A 16,735-nucleotide genomic window follows, 5' to 3' on the forward strand; every position below is an offset into this window, starting at 1 on the left:
GGCGCGCTGTGCAGTTACCATGGGAACCAAACGGCCGCGTCTTGCCAAACACCTTGATGCTTAGAGGCCTTGTGTGTGTGTGTGCGTGTGTGTGTGTGTGTGGGGGGGGGGTCGGGGCTTCCTCCAGGGAGGGGCCGCGTCGCAGGTGGGGACTGGGGGTGTTCATTCGAGGATTGTTCTCGGGCTGGAGAAGTGCCAGGCAGGCGGAGGGGAGCAGGTGTCAATGGTCTGGGGGTGGAGAGCGGAGGGGAGCGTTTTTGTACAGCGGCGCCTGCAGTTCAGTCTTTGCAAACCGTAGATTTTAATGTGCTCCGTATTTAGCCCCCGGAACTGGAGTGGGCTTAATGCGGGGACCCGGAAACCCAATAGCAGGAGGAGGTTTGGCCCATGCCACCCCTAACACTCACCCACCAGGTCTCTCCAAGCCTGGACCCTAGGGGCTGCCTCTTGCATCTGAAGACATCAGAATAAAGACTTGGACCATGGATTGCCCCAGCCCCAGGGAGTTGGGCTTCTCTACCCAGACTGGTGGTGATTCTAGGATGGGCCGGGGTAGCAAGGGTTTAACAGCTGTGAAGTTTCCCGGGGCTCTCCTTAGCTCTGCTTTAGGTAAGACGACCCTGAATAAAATTTGAGCGATTTATGGGTGGTAGAGAAAATTACTTTTCCCAGGTCACAATATAGGGTAGTAGAAAGTGCATGAGTTTTGCAGTTAGAAAGATCTGACTTCAAATGCAGTGTGATGTGATTATTAAGGACTATGGAATTGGACTGCCTACCTTTGTTCTACCACTTACTAGTTGTGACTAATGTTTCTTTCGGTGCCTCAATCTCCCTATCTGTAGAATGGGGATAATAGTATCTAACTATAGAGTTGCAGTGAGGAGTGAGTTAATTCATGTAAAGCACTTAGAACTATGGCACAAGTAACCCCTCAAACAATGCTATCTGTTGTTACTGTTATTAGATTCCAGCAGCCACCACTTGCCACCTCTTATGACCTTGGGCAATTTTTCTCAGCCCCTCTTAACCACTTTTCTTACCTCTGCACGATTATTTGTGAGGATTAAAATAATGTATACAAAGCACATATTAGGTCATAAACAAAGGTGAATCATCTCCTTGCTCCAATATCTGTCTTAAAACAGTAAGGCGACTTCCTGGCACAGAACTCTTTGGCGCTATTAAGGAGGTTTTTACCTGGAGCCTTGAATATTCCCTGCCCTTTAAGTTCACTGGGTTAAGCGGTGCCAGTGAACACTATTCGATATCATGACTGACTAAAGTCATAAGCAGTTAAGAGAAAAAAAGAAATAGAGCAAGAGGAGATAAAAGGAATACACATATATGGTTTAGACTACGAAAGTCATAACAATTGTTCTTTGGGGTTCTGTCAACTAGCCTTCACATGGTCCAAGAGTGGTCTATGTGGACCAGAGGGACCAAGATACAGGGTTTTTTGTGCATTTGTATTAGTTCTGAACATTTAACTCAAATATGGTTTTTCTGTAGCTGTTTGATAGTTTCTAAGTAGTCTGTCCCATTCTCTGTTTTCTAGTTTGCTAGGGTGATAGGAGAAGTCACAGTACATCTTATTAGCTGTGCTTATTTTCTTGTTAACTCTCTGGTCCTTCCCTCTGTCATTGCAGCGGTAGCTGTGTCCTACCAAAGCCCTTTAGCGCTCTCTTTGATCCTTTGTTCAGTGGCCATCCCTGTATTTTCCCAGGGTCTTCATCAGTATCCACGGGTGTTGCGTATATTGCATGACAGAGTTTGATCACCATCATCACATGTGCCCTTTGGTAGTGCCAGGAATCTTCCCACACACCAGCAACCAATCATTTTTTCTTCTCGTCAGGAGCAGCCATCCTTGGGGACTGTTGCGAAAGGGAAGACTTCGGAGCTGGGTGTAGGCTGGTCTCCTAGTCCTGCCTTCCCTCAGTTGATACTCCGGGCAAGGGGCACACCTCTGGCCTGGACTGAGCTCTCCTCTCGGCTCTCAGCATCATCATCATGAGCTGCCTCTTCCTCCTGAATGCACTTCTTGCTCTTGGGTCCCTGACGCCCTGGGTGACTGCAGGAGAGCATGGTGAGCTATCATTTGGGATCCCTGGCTAAGAGGAACAGGGCGTGACTAGAGAAGTCTTTCCCTGCCTCCTCCCAGAGTGAGGGGCCTCATTGTGGAGATGGCCATCTCTGCAGGATGGGACTGGATGCACAGAGTCTTGGGACAGCCAGGGTGGGTCTTCCTGGCTTTCTTTACCTTCCCTGGCCAAGAAGATAGGATTGCCAGTCTGCCTTTCCCCTAGGGTTCTTTAAGTAAGAATAGGATCACCCCAACCTTTTTATCTGCAGAATGGCTGGTTCTTTAATAGGTGTGTGTGTGTGTGTGTGTGTGTGTGTGTGTGTGTGTGCTTCCATAGGAGGGTAAAGTGTTTAGATAGGAGTGTTTGGAGAGGCTGAAAGTCCTTGAAGTACATTTGGCTTCCATTCCCCATTTCTTGAGGCCTGGCCAGTTATCCTAACCTCGTGTGATATCCTTTACAGTGAAAGAAGGAGAATGCCCTCCTGATAAGAACCCGTGCAAAGATCTGTGCCAAGGGGATGAATCGTGTCCAGCTGGACAGAAGTGCTGCTGCACAGGCTGTGGTCGGGTCTGCCGAGGAGACATTCCAAAGGGTACGTAGGCATGAGGGGCAAAATCCAAGTGTGCTTTCTAAAGGAAGACCCACAGGGCTTCCTATATTCTAGATTGGCTCTAGAAATTTAGCTTGCCTAGATCACCTCTTCTTTCTGCTTTTGGGGTCTCTTCCGCTTTAATCACTCAGTATACCCAGGTCTTTGCCTTTTGTCAGGAAAAAACACAGGACTGATTATTTCTGTCTTTTGCTTTGAACTCAGTGTTCCTGGGAAGGCTGGAGGGCAGAGTTATGAAGGGAAGCCTGTGTAAGATAGTGATGAAAGGAGTACCCGTGAGCCAGGCAGACCTTTTTAAGCTTTACATAAGCCTTACATAGCTCTTTTTAAGTGTGAAGTTTTTAAGCAGTCTATTTCCTCATCTGTAAAATGGGGATAATTGTTTGTGCCTCATAGAATTGTTGCAAGGACCTAATGAGGTTCCTGGCACAAGGTAAGTGTGGAAAGCGTTACAGTAAACGTGAGCTGCTTTCCTTGTGGTCGTCATTGTCTCTCTTTAGCACCAGGGCGGAGAGTCCTAAATGAAGATGGGGCTTCCTTCCTCTGATTTTCCCATCTGCTGTGCCTGTGGGTGTCACTGGGCACCATTATCTCTTTTTTTGTGGCTGTCTCCCATTTCGCTACAGGGAGGAAGGGAGATTGTCCCAAGGTTGTTCGGAAACAATCCTGTTTTAAAAGGTGCGTCACTGATGAGACATGTCCAGGCGTAAAGAAATGCTGCCCGTTTGGCTGCGACAAGAGCTGTGTAGCTCCAATCTCCAAACCAAAGCTGGGTAAGAAGCTCCACCCGGGCCCCACGGTCGGCTTGGTCCCCTTATTTGTCTCAAATATGCACATACCATCTTGTGGTTGGTTGAACTGTACTCTGAAAAACAATAAGTGCCTCCTATATTCTAGACCTTTTTTAAGAAAAGATATACAAAGGGTACCCAAGCCATGATGGGTGGTGATATGTGTTCAAGGCAGGCAAAGGAGGATGCCAGAAGGGAAATCTTGGCATCTCTTTTTTATGGGGCAGATTTAAAAGCTGTTGGGTAATTTCCAGTTGATACCCATGCAGGACCGTACACATTTCCCCACTCACCTGCTTCTGAGACTCTGTGTCTCCTCTGTCCACACACAGGATAGCCATCGCCTGTTGGAAACGGGTTCTATTTTATTCTGATGCTGATAGAGAGGTGTTTGAAAGGGATTTCTTCTCCCTCTTGCAGGATTCTCATGACCTAATCCTCCATTTCTGCATCATTCCTTTAAGAAATATTCACTGATCCAGTGGTGGGTTCTGGGTATAACGTGGTGAGCAAAGCAGATCCAGTCCCTGCCTTCACGGGGCTCATAGACTAGGGGAGGGGGGAGAAAGAGGCTTAACAAATAAGCATGCAAGTAAATACATAATTTCAAACCGTTACAAGGACATGGAGGAAAATTAAAGGGTGCTGAGAGACAGAATAACAGGGGACTCACTTTCCATTGGGTGGTCAAGGAAGGCCTGTCTGAGATAGTGACATTTAACCTGTGCCCTGGAGTTGAAGTTAGCCAGGTGAAGATGTGATGAGCATTCCAGGAAGAGAGAAGCCAGCTGAGAAGGAACTTGCCACGCTTAAGGAACTGAAAGAAAGCTGGTATGGTTGGAGTAGAGACAGGGAGAGAGAGAATGACTCCAGGTGAGGACAGAGTCCGTTAGACTAGGGAGGTGACAGTTGGGATAGAGAAAAGGTGACATGGTTGAGAGAATTTGAAGGTAGAAGTGACAAAGATGTCTGCTCTAGTCCTTGCCACCTGCCCCATTTCTTTGAGAGGCCCCCAAAAGGCTCTAGAAATTCTGACTTGTCTCCTGTGGCTAGCCCCTTCTCATTTCTCTTGTGTTTCAGGATTTTCATGGCTACTTTGGCTTGCTGTGCTTCCAAATATATTTTATTATCTATCATATTGTCTAATCCGCTCTCCCTCCAAAATATGAAGACTACTTTTATTAAAGAGGTATTAGATGTAAAAATTAACTTAGGGAGAATTGACATTTTTGTAATGTTGAATCTTTATGTCGTCCCACTGTTCAAGTGTATTTGGTGTATTTCGGGGTGTTTTCTAGTTTTAAAGTATTTCTTGATAAGTTAATGCTTAGGTTATTTAATTACCTTCTTTGATATCTCAAATGGGGTCTTCCGTTATGTCTTCCATTATGTTTTCTAAAGGAACTGGAACCATCCTCTTACCTGAGTACATGTGACAGCATATTACAATGAAAAAGTGTAGATTTTTGTTGCCAGAGATTTATTTGGGTTCAAGCCTGAGGCTCACCAGTTACTGGCCAGTGGGTCCTGGGTCAGTAATTTCTTCTGCTTCTCTGAGTCTCAGTTCACTTCACTGTAAAATAGAAAGAATGACCCTCGGAGGCTGTAATGATTCAAAGTATGTAAAATGTTTGGGCCTCACTATACGTTACTTCCCTTCCTCTTGCCTTCTAAGGTCGGCTTTGTCAGGAGTACAGTTTCTAACCACCCCTTTTATCAAGAACCAGGATCATCTTCTCCTCCCCTGATCACTTCTCTGAGACCGTGAAACTCCACAACCCATGACAACCTCTTTCCTTCCAGCCAGACCTCCCCAGGTAGCAGGTCCCTTCCTGTGTCCAGTGGAGTTTTCTGTGCCTGGCTTAAGCAGCTCTCTTGGGCAGCCTGCCCATGAGAGAGAATAGAGGGTTGTACTCCTTGCCAGGACTCTTGAGGCCCCGTTGTGGAACCAGAGCCTGGGAATCTGTCTCAGGCAAGTCACTCACTGCCAGCTTGTAGGGCTCGGGACAATCTGCCCAGTGTTTGAAGCTGATGGCCGAGTTGTGGGGGCTGAGGATGAGGCTGGCACCCTGGCCAGGCACCTCTGTGAGCTGCTCTGGGCGCTGGCCAGCTCAGATGGGGCTTCCTCTGTCCTTAGGCTGGGACAGTGATCTCCCTGCAGAGATCCCAGAGCCCGCTAGCTGAGAGGGGGTTCCCAGTCTGGTGGGCGGTGGTATTGGCTGCTGTGTTGGTAGTTAACTACTTTTCTACAGTTCTGGTCCTGGAGGAGGGCTGGGCACTCACCTAATGGGACTGGTTGCTACACCCAACTCCACAGGAAACTCTCCTTCCTGGGCTTTCCCTAAACTCTGACATTGTCAGAGGTTTAGCATAACCTGTGCTGCTCTGTTTGGTAGGGTGGAGGGACACCAGGTGGCCCGACAGCAAAGGGCAGATGCTAGGACCTGCGCCCATGAGGCAGTTCTGGTCTGAGCATGGGTCTGAATCCTGGCTCCTCTGCTTGCTTGCTATGTGGCCTTGGGCAAGTCCTTTCATCTCGCTCAACCTCACTCTTGTCATCTGTAAAATGGAGATAAGGATATTTACCTCATAGAGTGATACTGCAGTGTCTTAGTCTGTCTGGCCTGCTGTAACAGATACTATAGACTGGGTATCTTATAAATAGTAGACATTTATTTCTCATACTTCTGGAAGCTGGGAAGTCCAAGCTCAAGGTGTGGACAGATTCAGGGTTTGGTGAGGTCCTGCTTCTTGGTTCATAGACGACCATCTTTTTGCTGTGGCCTCACATGGCAGAAGGGCAGTAAGAGCGTGAATATTCATGAGGGCTTCACGCTCATGACCTGATCACCTCCCAAAGGCTCCACTTCCAATACCATCAATTGGAGATTAAGTTTCAACATATGAATTTTGGGGAGACACAAACATTCTTTCTATAACATGCAGTTTAGAAGAAATGCATTTAAAAAGCCTATGCAAAAAAAAAAAAAAAAAGCCTATGCTAAAGCTGCCAAATAATGGTCATATGATTATGCCCAGAACCTCTCTGCTCAGGTTCCCTCCCCACCTGTCTGAAGTCTGACCTGTCTGTTCACTCACTTATTCATTTATTCAATATATAGCGAGTTTCTCCCCCAACTAGCACATGGATGTCTCATGGTGAGCAAGGCAGCCATGGTCCTTGTTCTCATGGTGTGAGAGACAGGAAATAATCAACAAATAATCAAAACCACAGGGAAACGAAAAGAGGGGCACAGAGGAAGTGTCATTTTAACTTGGAAAACAAGAAGGAGCTGGCCATTGGGTGGGGATGCTATGAAGAGGGAACTGCATAGGCAAAGGCTGTGAGGTGGGGAAGAGCCTACTGTTTTTAAGGACGTCAAAGGAGGTCAGTGTGGTTGGATAAAAGGGAAGGAGAAGGAAGGTGGTTCCAGCTGAGGCAGAGTCCAGACCTTGGGGGAGTCTCAAGGGCTCTCTCTAGGGCTTCATTATAAGTGCAATGGGAAGCCTTTGGAGGGGGTTCTAAAAGCAGGAGAGGCCTGGTCTAGTTTTCACTTGAAAAAGACCACTCTGCCTTTGTGTGAAGAATGGATGGGCAGGTGGAGAAGATGACAGGCCTGTTAAGGGGTCATTGCGACAGGCTGGGCAAGAGGTGATCAAGGCTTAGACCGGGGTGGTGACAGCATGGAGGTAGACGAGTGACAGACTTGAAGCACTTTTGAAGGTACGGTGGACAGGACTGGGTGAAGAAGTGGGTGGACGTGGGTGCTGAGGAAGGGAAAGTGTCAAGAATGGTGCTTAGGTGTCTGGCCTGAGCAGCTGGGTGAGGGTGGTGCTCCTGACCTAGAAGAGGGCAACGTGGGGAGGGAGAAGTTTTGGCACGAAGGTTCAGATTATGGTGGAAGAGTTGTCTCCTTTGCTTCCCTCAGGGCCCCCTTCCCACTGCTGAAACTTGACCCTTATTACAACATGTGCATTACGTCCTTTGTGTGGATTGATGGCATGGGCTCCCTGTGTGTTTGGATGACCTTTTCCTGAAACCTCACGGTTGGGAGTTTGGATTTTGAGAGTGTTCCTACCACCTTAACTGATAAGAGTGGTGCATGCTAGGCCGGGAGTGCACTGGCCCCAAATAAAAACCTGGAAGTCTAATGAGCTTCCCAGGTGGATAACACATCACACATGTTGTCATGCGTCCTGTGTGGCTCCACTGGGAGAGGATTCTAGGAAGCTGGTGCCTGTTTTCCTCTGGATTTTACCTCATGGACCTTTTTCCTTTGATGATTTTGCTTTCTATCCATTGCTGTAACAAATCAGAGCCACAAGTGTATGCCGAGTGCTGTGAGTCCGAGAGAATCACTGAACCTAGGATGGTCTTGGGGGCTCCTGACACACTGGCTTCTTTATAACTTTTCCTAACTCCTAAAACTGTCCACCACCAGGTCTTCTCTTTTGGAAGAATTCAGCGGAGTGAGTCTCAGCGCTTGTTGATTTGATTTTGGGTGACCCTCATAGAGTGTAGGGGGTCATAGTGATGTGGCTTAAAAGGGCACTCCTAGAGCTGGGGGATTGGGACCCAATTCTGCCACCGTTGACATCAGGCCGGTCCCTTTTCCTTCCTGGATGTCTGTCTGTCTATTTGCAAGAGGGAAGGAGTAGATTTGATAGCTCAGAGGGCCCTTGTTGGCTTAAGAAGTTTTGGAAATTCACTTTTCTGCCAGCCACTGCCCTCATTCCCCAAAACCAGGCACAGAGACCAAAGCTCTGCTCTCTTCCAGTAAGTGTGCTCCTCGCCTTGGTCACTTTAGGGCCACGCTCAGCAAAGTGGTGAAATGTGGGGCGTATGTTCTTCCAGGCACCCACTGTCCAGGGCCCGTGGCATAACTCCGTGAGAAGTTTGTGTTTTCCACCAGGGAGAGTTTTTTATGCCCCTTCTCAACTGTGGGATACAAAAAGCTTAGTTCTTTGTTAAATGGATTTTACTGTCTGTCAAGCAGTCAGGGAGGTGTGAGGATTTACATCTGGTGGTTATAGTGACCGTACTCATATTTTCTGAATAAAACATCAGGACACATAGTTTTGATGTAATCTGACAATGGCATAGAATATTGGTAATCAGGGCTGTTCAGGAAAATCCTAGGACGCAGGGTTATTATACCTTGATTGTTTAGTTGTGCTTGTTCTCCTTGGAGGCTAACACTTGCTTTTTTCATCATGGCAGACTTCCTGGAGCCAGCCATGTGCAATCATACTTACATGTCTCTATTCAGAGAGGCACTGGGCCAGTCCTGCTTTGGTTTTCTACAAAGCCTTTCCTTGCCTGTCACTTTTTCTTCCATTAAAAAAAACCTTGAAATAAACACTGAGATGAATGAGTCATGGTGACTTGGTTTGGTTTGGATGGGGCTTCTTTGGGTGTGCCTGCTCCCAGAAACTTGGCCTGGCGCCTGCGTGCTTTCAGGCTGGTGCAGCAGAAAGTACTTCACTGCACACCAGGAGGCCGAGTTTTGTCCTGCTTCGCCACTGACTCACTCTGTAGTTCTGGCCAAGCCCCTTCTCTTCGCTTGAGTTTCATTATCCTCATAGGGGTGATAAAGGGGCACCTCAGGAAAGTGGGGCTGTACACAGCAGAAAATTAACCAAACGGGGGTTCGTTTTGCTGGCGTAACAAGAAGTCCTGAAGTAGGCGCCAGGGCTGGGGTGCCGCTTGGTCCTCATACTAGTTGCCTCCTGTTTGAAAGAAGGCTTCTCTGCCTCCCTGCGTTACGTCCATCTTTGCACTGGAAGTAGAGAGAAGTGAAGGTCAGTTTGGAAGGTCTATTCCCTATATCAGGAGTGCAGACATTTTCCCAGCTTATGTCTTAGTTTGTGGTCAGCCCCTAGTTACTAGGGAATATGGGGAAGCAAATCATTTTAGCTGACTGGGCTCATTGCCTCCTAGAACAAACCCGGGGCTCTGTTCACCGGTATTTCAGTTATCTACTGCTGCATGCCAACCATCCCCATTTTAGTGGCTTACAGAACCATAGTGTATCCTTCTCACACTTGTATAGGCTGGCTGGGCTTAGTGGGCAGTTCTTATACCTAACGTTGCGTAGCTGAAGTCATTCACTCACCTGGGGGCTCAGCAGGGAGCTTGCCTGTGGCTGGAATGGGCAAGATGCCTCTCTCCACCCAGGTTCTCTCTCGTGGGGCTTCTCATCATTCTGTAGTCTAGCCAAGCTGCTCTACAGCATGGCAGCTGGTTTCCAAGAGGCAGTGTTCTAAGAAGACAAGCCCCAATACGCAAGTGCTTATCAAGCCTCTGCTTGTGTCAGTCACACTAGCTGATGTCCTGTTGGTCAAAGCAAGTCACGTGGTCAAGCCCAGAGACAATGTGGGAGGGGCCTCTACAAAGGCATGAACACCGGGAGGTGGGGTTCATTGGGGGCCACCCGTGTAGGTGTCTGACACAGTAAGAAAGGAGGGAGAATGAATTTGGGGTTGGCAGTTAGTATGTTTGCCACAGTGGGTTGGATCTCAACAATGTTTTCCAAACTGCAAGTCTTGAAATGAGTTTAGTAGCATATGGCCTACATTAGAAAAAGAAGAAATAGAAGGAATATAAAGTATCAGCATTGCATATACATGTATGCACATAAATACATATCGTTTAAACGTACATCTTGTATTAATATACACAAGGGATACAAAGAAAAATGTAGTTTGGACTCGAGTCACAATAAAAATAGCTGGAAACACTGGGCTTGGGCTTGAGCACTGGGTCCCAATGCTCTGATTCTATGGCAGAGTTTGGTGGTGAATGTCCTGCCGACCCCCTTCCGTGTGAGGAGCTGTGTGATGGGGACACATCCTGTCCTCCAGAGCACAAATGCTGCAGCACCGGCTGTGGCCACATCTGCCGTGGAGACATTAAGGGAGGTATGTTGGCTCTTTGGGGAGGAAATCCTTAAGTTCCGGAGTCAGTTTGGGAGGGAGCCATCTGTGGCCTTCTTGTCTTTCTCTTCCTGGGAGGAGTCAGAGTGCTCATCCTTCCTGTCTTCCTGGCCCCTCAACCCAAAGCATCCCGTCCTCCGAGGGCCAAGGTCATTAAGCAACTAGGGGAAGGCAGTGCGGGGCATAGGAAAAATCCCTGGGCCGCAGGACAGGCAGCCTGGCTTCCGGTCTTGGTTCTGCTGCTGATTTGCTCTGTGACCTTGAGTAAGTAAACCCCTCTTTTTGAGCCAGTTTCTTCATCTGTAAAATGAAGGAGTTGCCCAGGACATTGATTTTCTCACTTGATTCTTAGCACAAAGTTTCCCCTCCTCCAAAATGAAATCTTACTTGGAAGCAACATATATGCAACAGATAAAAACATTCCTGATCTATTTGTTTTTTCAATGTATTTTTTCCAACAAGTATATATTTTTGAGTGCTTCTTTTGTACCAGGCACTGTGGAACTCCATTTCAGAGTCACTGGCCCAGATGTTGTCTTTAGACATCATTTAGGCTCCCAGGCAGTGGTTAAAGACTCTGGGGACAGAGTCTTGTCCTTATATAGCATATAGCGTATCAAGAAAGGCAGACAACTAAATAAGGACTTATAATCAAGTTTGGGGACCAGAGTACAGAGCCGGCACCAAGCCTTGTTTAGGGTGGTACAGAAGCGTCCCTGAGGAAGTGACATGAAGCCCAAACTTGGGGCGACAGTGGTGGTCTGGGAGCCTTGCTTTTTTTGCATTCCACACAGACCCACCCCCAAGCCCACAAAGATGTCCAACCCTGACGTACCCCTAGGGAACTCCCTCTGGGACCCCATTTGAAAACTGTTGGTCCAGGTGCTCTCTTGGGGCCCTGCAGTTTCTCAGATGCTCCGGCTTCAAGGTTTCCCGAGTCAGGTCTTTAGTTCAAATCTAGTGAGAGTCAGGGATGAATTCACCTTGAGCCCCGTGTCTGAGTTCCAGATGGGAACTTGGAGTCAGTAGAGCCGACTGTTCTGTGTCTGGTGTCCTGTAGGGCGGAGCGGTGAGTGTCCACACATTTTGGTGGGCCTGTGCATTGTCAGCTGCATATCAGATGAGGACTGTGAAGCCGGGGGCAAGTGCTGTAAGTCTGGCTGTGGCCGCTTCTGTGTCCCGCCAGTTCTGCCAACCCAACTGGACGTGAACCCCAACTGCACCATTGGGTCTGATTCTGAATTAGGTGTGTACCTTCCAATGTCGTCAGTAACAATAGACCTAGCTACTATGTGCAAAGCACGGGCTCAGGTGCTAGGCAGGGGACTTCAGAAGGTCAGGACAGAGTTTTTGCCCTGGGGAGTCTAGTTGGAGAGAAAGACCAGATGTCACAGATCATGTATCACAGAACTTGCTTAGACAGTCTGGGTTTATAGGCTTTCGGAGTGGGTGTGGCTCCTTGGGAAGGTCTTTCTGCTAGGAGCAAGATGTGGTCTGGGCCCTAAAGGCTAGGCAGGATATTACAAAGGGAGGATAGCCCAGGGAACATGCTGGACAGGCAGCCTGGGGACTGTTAGCAAAGGAACAGAGAGCAGAATGTATGTGACAGGTTTGTGGAGATGAGGAGGGGGTGGAGTGAGGGCGGGCAAAGGGACAGAGGTTGTTTTTATAACAGGAGATATAAAGTTGACTTCTGCACGATAAGAGTCTTCAATGCGCCCTTGGACTGGGTCGTCTAGGAAGCGGGGAGCCATTTAAAACTTCTGAGAGCAATAGTATATGTCAAGCTTCTATAGGGGAAGGGGTAACATAGGGGGAGGGGAAACACATGAGGGAAGGGGAAACATGTTGGGGAGTGGCAGCCAGGAGGCAAAGTTGTGACTTGCTGTTTCTTCTTCTTGCAGAGACCCCAGTGCCCTAGCTGTCCTGATTTGTCCAGGGCTTCTTTGGTGACTCCAAGTGGCTTGTCCGGGCAGCCAGGAGAGGATGGTGTCCTGGGGCTTGTTACACTCCCAGGGGCTCTCGCTGCCCTCTTTGCTCCGCTTCTGTTCCTGCTGCTGCCCAAGCATAGGAACCAGCTCTGGGGTTGGGCAGTGGATGTGTGGTGCTTCTGATCCCCAATAAAAGCTGATGCTGATCGTCTTGCCTGTGCTGTTTGAGGGCTAAGACGAGGAAAGAGCTGGGGTCTGAGCATGGCTGTGGGATTATGGGACTTACTTAGGAAGGATAGGCAATCCATTCTTTTTGGGAACACTGAAAAAGGGTGCTGGGTGGGTGTGGCTAGGGGAGACATGGGTAGAAGCTAAACCCAGGGTGACTTGCCATAAGGTCTCTGTCAGGCCTTGGGAGTGGCATAATCAGGCCTCTTTTTGGGCTTGCTGACCTTTCTTGTATCAGAGAATGTGGGTTGGGGATAGAACTGAGATGAGAAGCTAGTTTATTTCAGTCCCTTGGCCCCCAAGGAAGGAGGTCCAAGGTGGGAATATCCAATGGCATTTTTTAAAGAAATAGAACAAAAAATCATCAGATTTGTATGGAACCACAAAAGACCCCAAATAGCCAAAGCAATCCTAAGGAAAAAGAACAATACTGGAGGTATCACACTCCCTGACTTTAGCTTGTACTACAGAGCTACAATAATCAAAACAGCATGGTATTGGCAGAAAAACAGACACACAGACCAATGGAATGGAATAAAAATCAGAAATAAACCCCCATAAATATGGACAGATAATTTTTAACAAAGAAGCAAAAAACATACAATGGAGAAAAGACGGCCTCTTCAATAAGTGGTGCTAGGAGAATTGGAAAGCCAGGTGCAAAAGAATGAAACTGGACTGCTATCTGTCACCATGTACCAAAATTAATTCAAAATGGATCAAAGACCTAAGCAGGAGCTGTTGACCTGCCTATAGGTAGCAATGATGAATCGTGTGAGTGGGGGAGAGGGAGAGGGAGAGGGAGAGGGAGAGGGAGAGGGAGAGGGAGAGGGAGAGGAGGAGGGAGAGAGACAGAGAGAGAGAGAGAGAGAGAGAGAGAGAGAGAGAGAGAGAGAGAGAGAGAGAGAGAGAGAGAGAAATGCTAGCTGGAGTGGGAGCTGAAAAGCTGAATTTGAATTTGGGATTGTGTTGGAAGCAGAGGTCAAGGGTTGAGGTGGGGTGAGGGTGTTCAGTGAGTGCTTAAGACCTATTTGGAGTGGTGGGGGGCTCAGATGCTCTGTCTTTCCTGCCTTGGGCTCAGCTGTGTTTGGAGGCGGGTGTGGGAACAGCAATGGGCCAAGAGTTTTGAAGGGAGAAAATTCCTTGCTGGGTACTTTTATTTTCAGAGCCACCAGAGGGCAGCAGAGGTCTAAGTCATAGACCATTTTCTGGCAAGAGAAGTGAAAAAACCGTATTCTAGAAGCCTCCTTGCAGACTGACCATTAAGTTCCTCCCAGCTTTTTCAAGGCGCTTTGAGAAAAAGTTACATAGCTGGGTCTATACTGCAGATGCCTACTGAATTTCATTTAATAAATTAGGACCTAACACTATGTCTTCTCTTTTCATATGATGTGAAATGCTTCTGCAGTTTTGGTAACATTTATCTTGGGGACATTATCCATCACATTGTATCAACGTTTCTTGTACAAAAGGCACAGAGCAAATTCTTTGTGGAGCTCAAGGTCAGGAAAAATTTCCTTCTCAACAGTGTAATAGGCTTTTGTCTTTCAACAATATGTCATAGATAGACATAATTTTTAAGTTAAAATTCTGTTTTCTTGAGTATTAATTTTTTTTATATTTAACAAGGCTGCAGAAGTCTGTAGCTCTTGCTGGCCCTGTTTTCCATGATCTTTGCCAAATGACTTCAAGTTCATTTGAACTTTGTTTCAATCTTTATTCACTAGGCCAGATTTCTAGAGTGGAATTATTGGGCTTAAAGGATGTGCATATTAAAAATTTTAATAATTAAAGCCAAATTGTCTTCCAAAAGATTTAAAAAAAGATCAACATATACTCCCAATAGCCTATGAGAATTTTTGTCTCCCTATTTTCTTCACTTTTTTTCCTATTATCTTTGTCTTCCCAGCAGTTAACACATGTAACTAAGTATTCAAAAAATGTTTGAATTGGATCGAGTTTACATTTTTAAAAATAAATTTCCATTGTTTTTCCCTCTAGTATCATCCCTAAGAAATCTCAACAGCCCAGTCTGTAGTTTACATCCTCTTGTTCTTTCTTTGTTTTAAAAAATAATTAAAAATGGTTATCGATTACAGTTTACATACAATATTATATTAGTTTCAGGTATACAGTGTAGTGATTAGACACTTATATAACTTACGAGGTGATTCCCCCCAATTAGTCTAGTCTTGTTCTTTCGTTCAACAGTTCTTGAGGGTGCAGCCATTGGTTCTGGACGTTGGAGGCATAGAGATGAACCAGACACACTTCCTTCCCTTACTTTCCCCTTTTTACCCACAGTTAGGATTTTGCACTCTGTTGGTTGACACTTTTCTTTCACACTCTTTATTTTAAATAACCACTCCCTCCCCTTTTCGAATATTTCCCTTTGTGATGCTTTTTGAGTACATTTTTCCCAACATTCAAATGAGGCTGTTCAGGAAAGGATGAATAGCTGATGGGTACACTAAGACTCAGAGAGGCAAAGAGCCCTTCCTAAGGTCACATGCAACCATGCCTAGTCTTTGGGGGCTGCTGGACAGAGTTTGAGAACTAGAAACTGGGTCTTGGTATTAATAACGCCATTATTCTGCAAGGAACTGCCACACTGGTAATTCCCAAAAGGGAGAAGATCTCCAGCAGGGTATCTGAACCCTGGTGCGAGGAGAATGGCTGGTATGGAGGACACCCCGAGCCCCTGCCTCCATCTTCCTTCTGGAGAGAAGTGCTGGGTATGGCCTCTGGTCTTGGGCGGTATGATTCTGAGGCTGAGGCAGGATCCTGCAGGGCTGGGCGGTCTGTAGTACCCATTTCTTATTAGTCCATTTCTTATTAGAGGGAAGATGGGATTACGTCCATGGGGTTTGTGGGCTCTGTGGGCCTGTGTCTTCCATTGCCCCACTGACTGGGTGTGCCAAGAGACCCAGAAATACTGCTGTGGCCATTTTGATCATTGACAATCTCTGTCTTTGTCTGTAATGTGTTCCTTTTTCCCCTCCAGCTGCTTGCCAATTTAAATACAGCATGTGTCATACCAGGTGGCAGGTGGGGTCTCTCGTCCCGCTCCCCACATAGGAGCGCAGGATATGGTGAGGCCAAAAAGGAACACCCACGGAGCCACAGATAGGGGAGTCATACCGCTATAGTCTCACTGGCAGCTGGGTTGGAGACGCAGGAAGCAGGAGCCACACTGTCCGCAACCTGTGGTCCACTTCTCTCTGCCAACCAACCTCACTTGCTAACTGCAACCTGCACTTGCTAGCTCAGCCACCATCTTCTTGCTAGCCCCCATTTCTCCTGTTAGTGTAGGCGCAGCCGTTATATTAGTGACCAATGGTTCACTGGTTACAGCTGAAGGCCAACTAGCCACAGCTGATGGCCATCCAATCACAGTTGATGGCCATTTACTACCTGAGCCAGCACCTTTCCACTTGAGGGCGAGAGCCTGGAAACTGCACTCCTGGCTCTGTCCCCACAGCATGCCTACTAATTTTCTTAGTAATTATACTACTTGAGGTTCACTGAATTTCCTGGACGCATGGGTTGCTTTTGACCAGTTTTTGACCAAATTGGTCAAAACACACTGGCCAGTATGTTTTCAGATGTGTTCTTCACCTCATTCTTTTTCCCCTCTCCTAATAGGACTACTATTTGCATATACTTGGTCTGGGTGCCTTTCAAAACATGTTTTCCCCTCTTGATTTCTATTGAGCTATATTCAGTTTCATTAATCATTTCTTCTGCTGTATCAAATTTGCTGTTATTTTATCCAATAAATTCCAAGTATTATGTTTTCAGTCCTAGAATTTCCCTTTGTCTCCTTTTTTACAGTTTCCAAACGTTGCCTGGAATCCCGCAACTCTTCATGTATTACAGCCATCTTTTTCATAGACTTTTCAACATACTTATCATAATTTAAGTTTTATTTGTTCATTTCAACATATAAATAACTTGTGTATCTATATTTACTGATCTATCTGATCATTTTTTTCTTGACTGTGGGTCACATTTTCCTGTGCTTTGAATATAATTTTTGATGATATAATATACTGCAGTGGGCACATTGTAGAGACTTTGGATTATATCATCTTCCTCCGAAGCGTGTTATATTTTCTTCTTAGCAGGCAGTTCAACTACTGCTGGATCACC

The 16,735-nt window shown here is 46.8% G+C and overlaps 1 protein-coding gene across 7 annotated transcripts; it reads left to right on the forward strand.

Annotated features, from left to right (window-relative positions):
• Positions 1–10: 10 nt before the first annotated feature.
• On the forward strand, positions 11–12,566 carry WFDC3 (WAP four-disulfide core domain 3). Of its 7 annotated transcripts, none has more exons than XM_081033638.1 (7): positions 11–75; positions 1,859–2,089; positions 2,548–2,679; positions 3,324–3,470; positions 10,278–10,409; positions 11,485–11,670; positions 12,329–12,566. In XM_081033638.1, exons 2-7 carry the CDS (start codon positions 2,014–2,016, stop codon positions 12,343–12,345), a joined length of 690 nt encoding a protein of 229 aa, XP_080889764.1. In that variant the 5' UTR covers positions 11–75; positions 1,859–2,013; the 3' UTR covers positions 12,346–12,566. The 7 variants fall into 7 exon arrangements, with proteins under 7 accessions (XP_080889764.1, XP_080889765.1, XP_080889763.1 ...); XM_081033639.1 differs by having other exon boundaries at positions 11–71; XM_081033637.1 differs by lacking the exon at positions 12,329–12,566 and having other exon boundaries at positions 26–71; positions 11,485–11,945.
• Positions 12,567–16,735: the final 4,169 nt, after the last annotated feature.

The sequence above is a fragment of the Rhinolophus hipposideros genome (assembly GCF_964194185.1).
Source record: "Rhinolophus hipposideros genome assembly, chromosome: 22".
NCBI classification, from domain to species: Eukaryota; Metazoa; Chordata; class Mammalia; order Chiroptera; family Rhinolophidae; genus Rhinolophus; species Rhinolophus hipposideros.

What these genes read in the sequence shown, in the direction of transcription:
- WFDC3 (XM_081033637.1), top strand. Translation starts at nt 2,014, where the DNA reads ATGAGCTGCCTCTTCCTCCTGAATGCACTTCTTGCTCTTGGGTCCCTG. An exon ending in AATCTCCAAACCAAAGCTGG is followed by an intron (nt 3,471 to 10,277) that starts GTAAGAAGCTCC and finishes ATTCTATGGCAG; the next exon opens with AGTTTGGTGGTGAATGTCCT. An exon ending in CCGTGGAGACATTAAGGGAG is followed by an intron (nt 10,410 to 11,484) that starts GTATGTTGGCTC and finishes GGTGTCCTGTAG; the next exon opens with GGCGGAGCGGTGAGTGTCCA.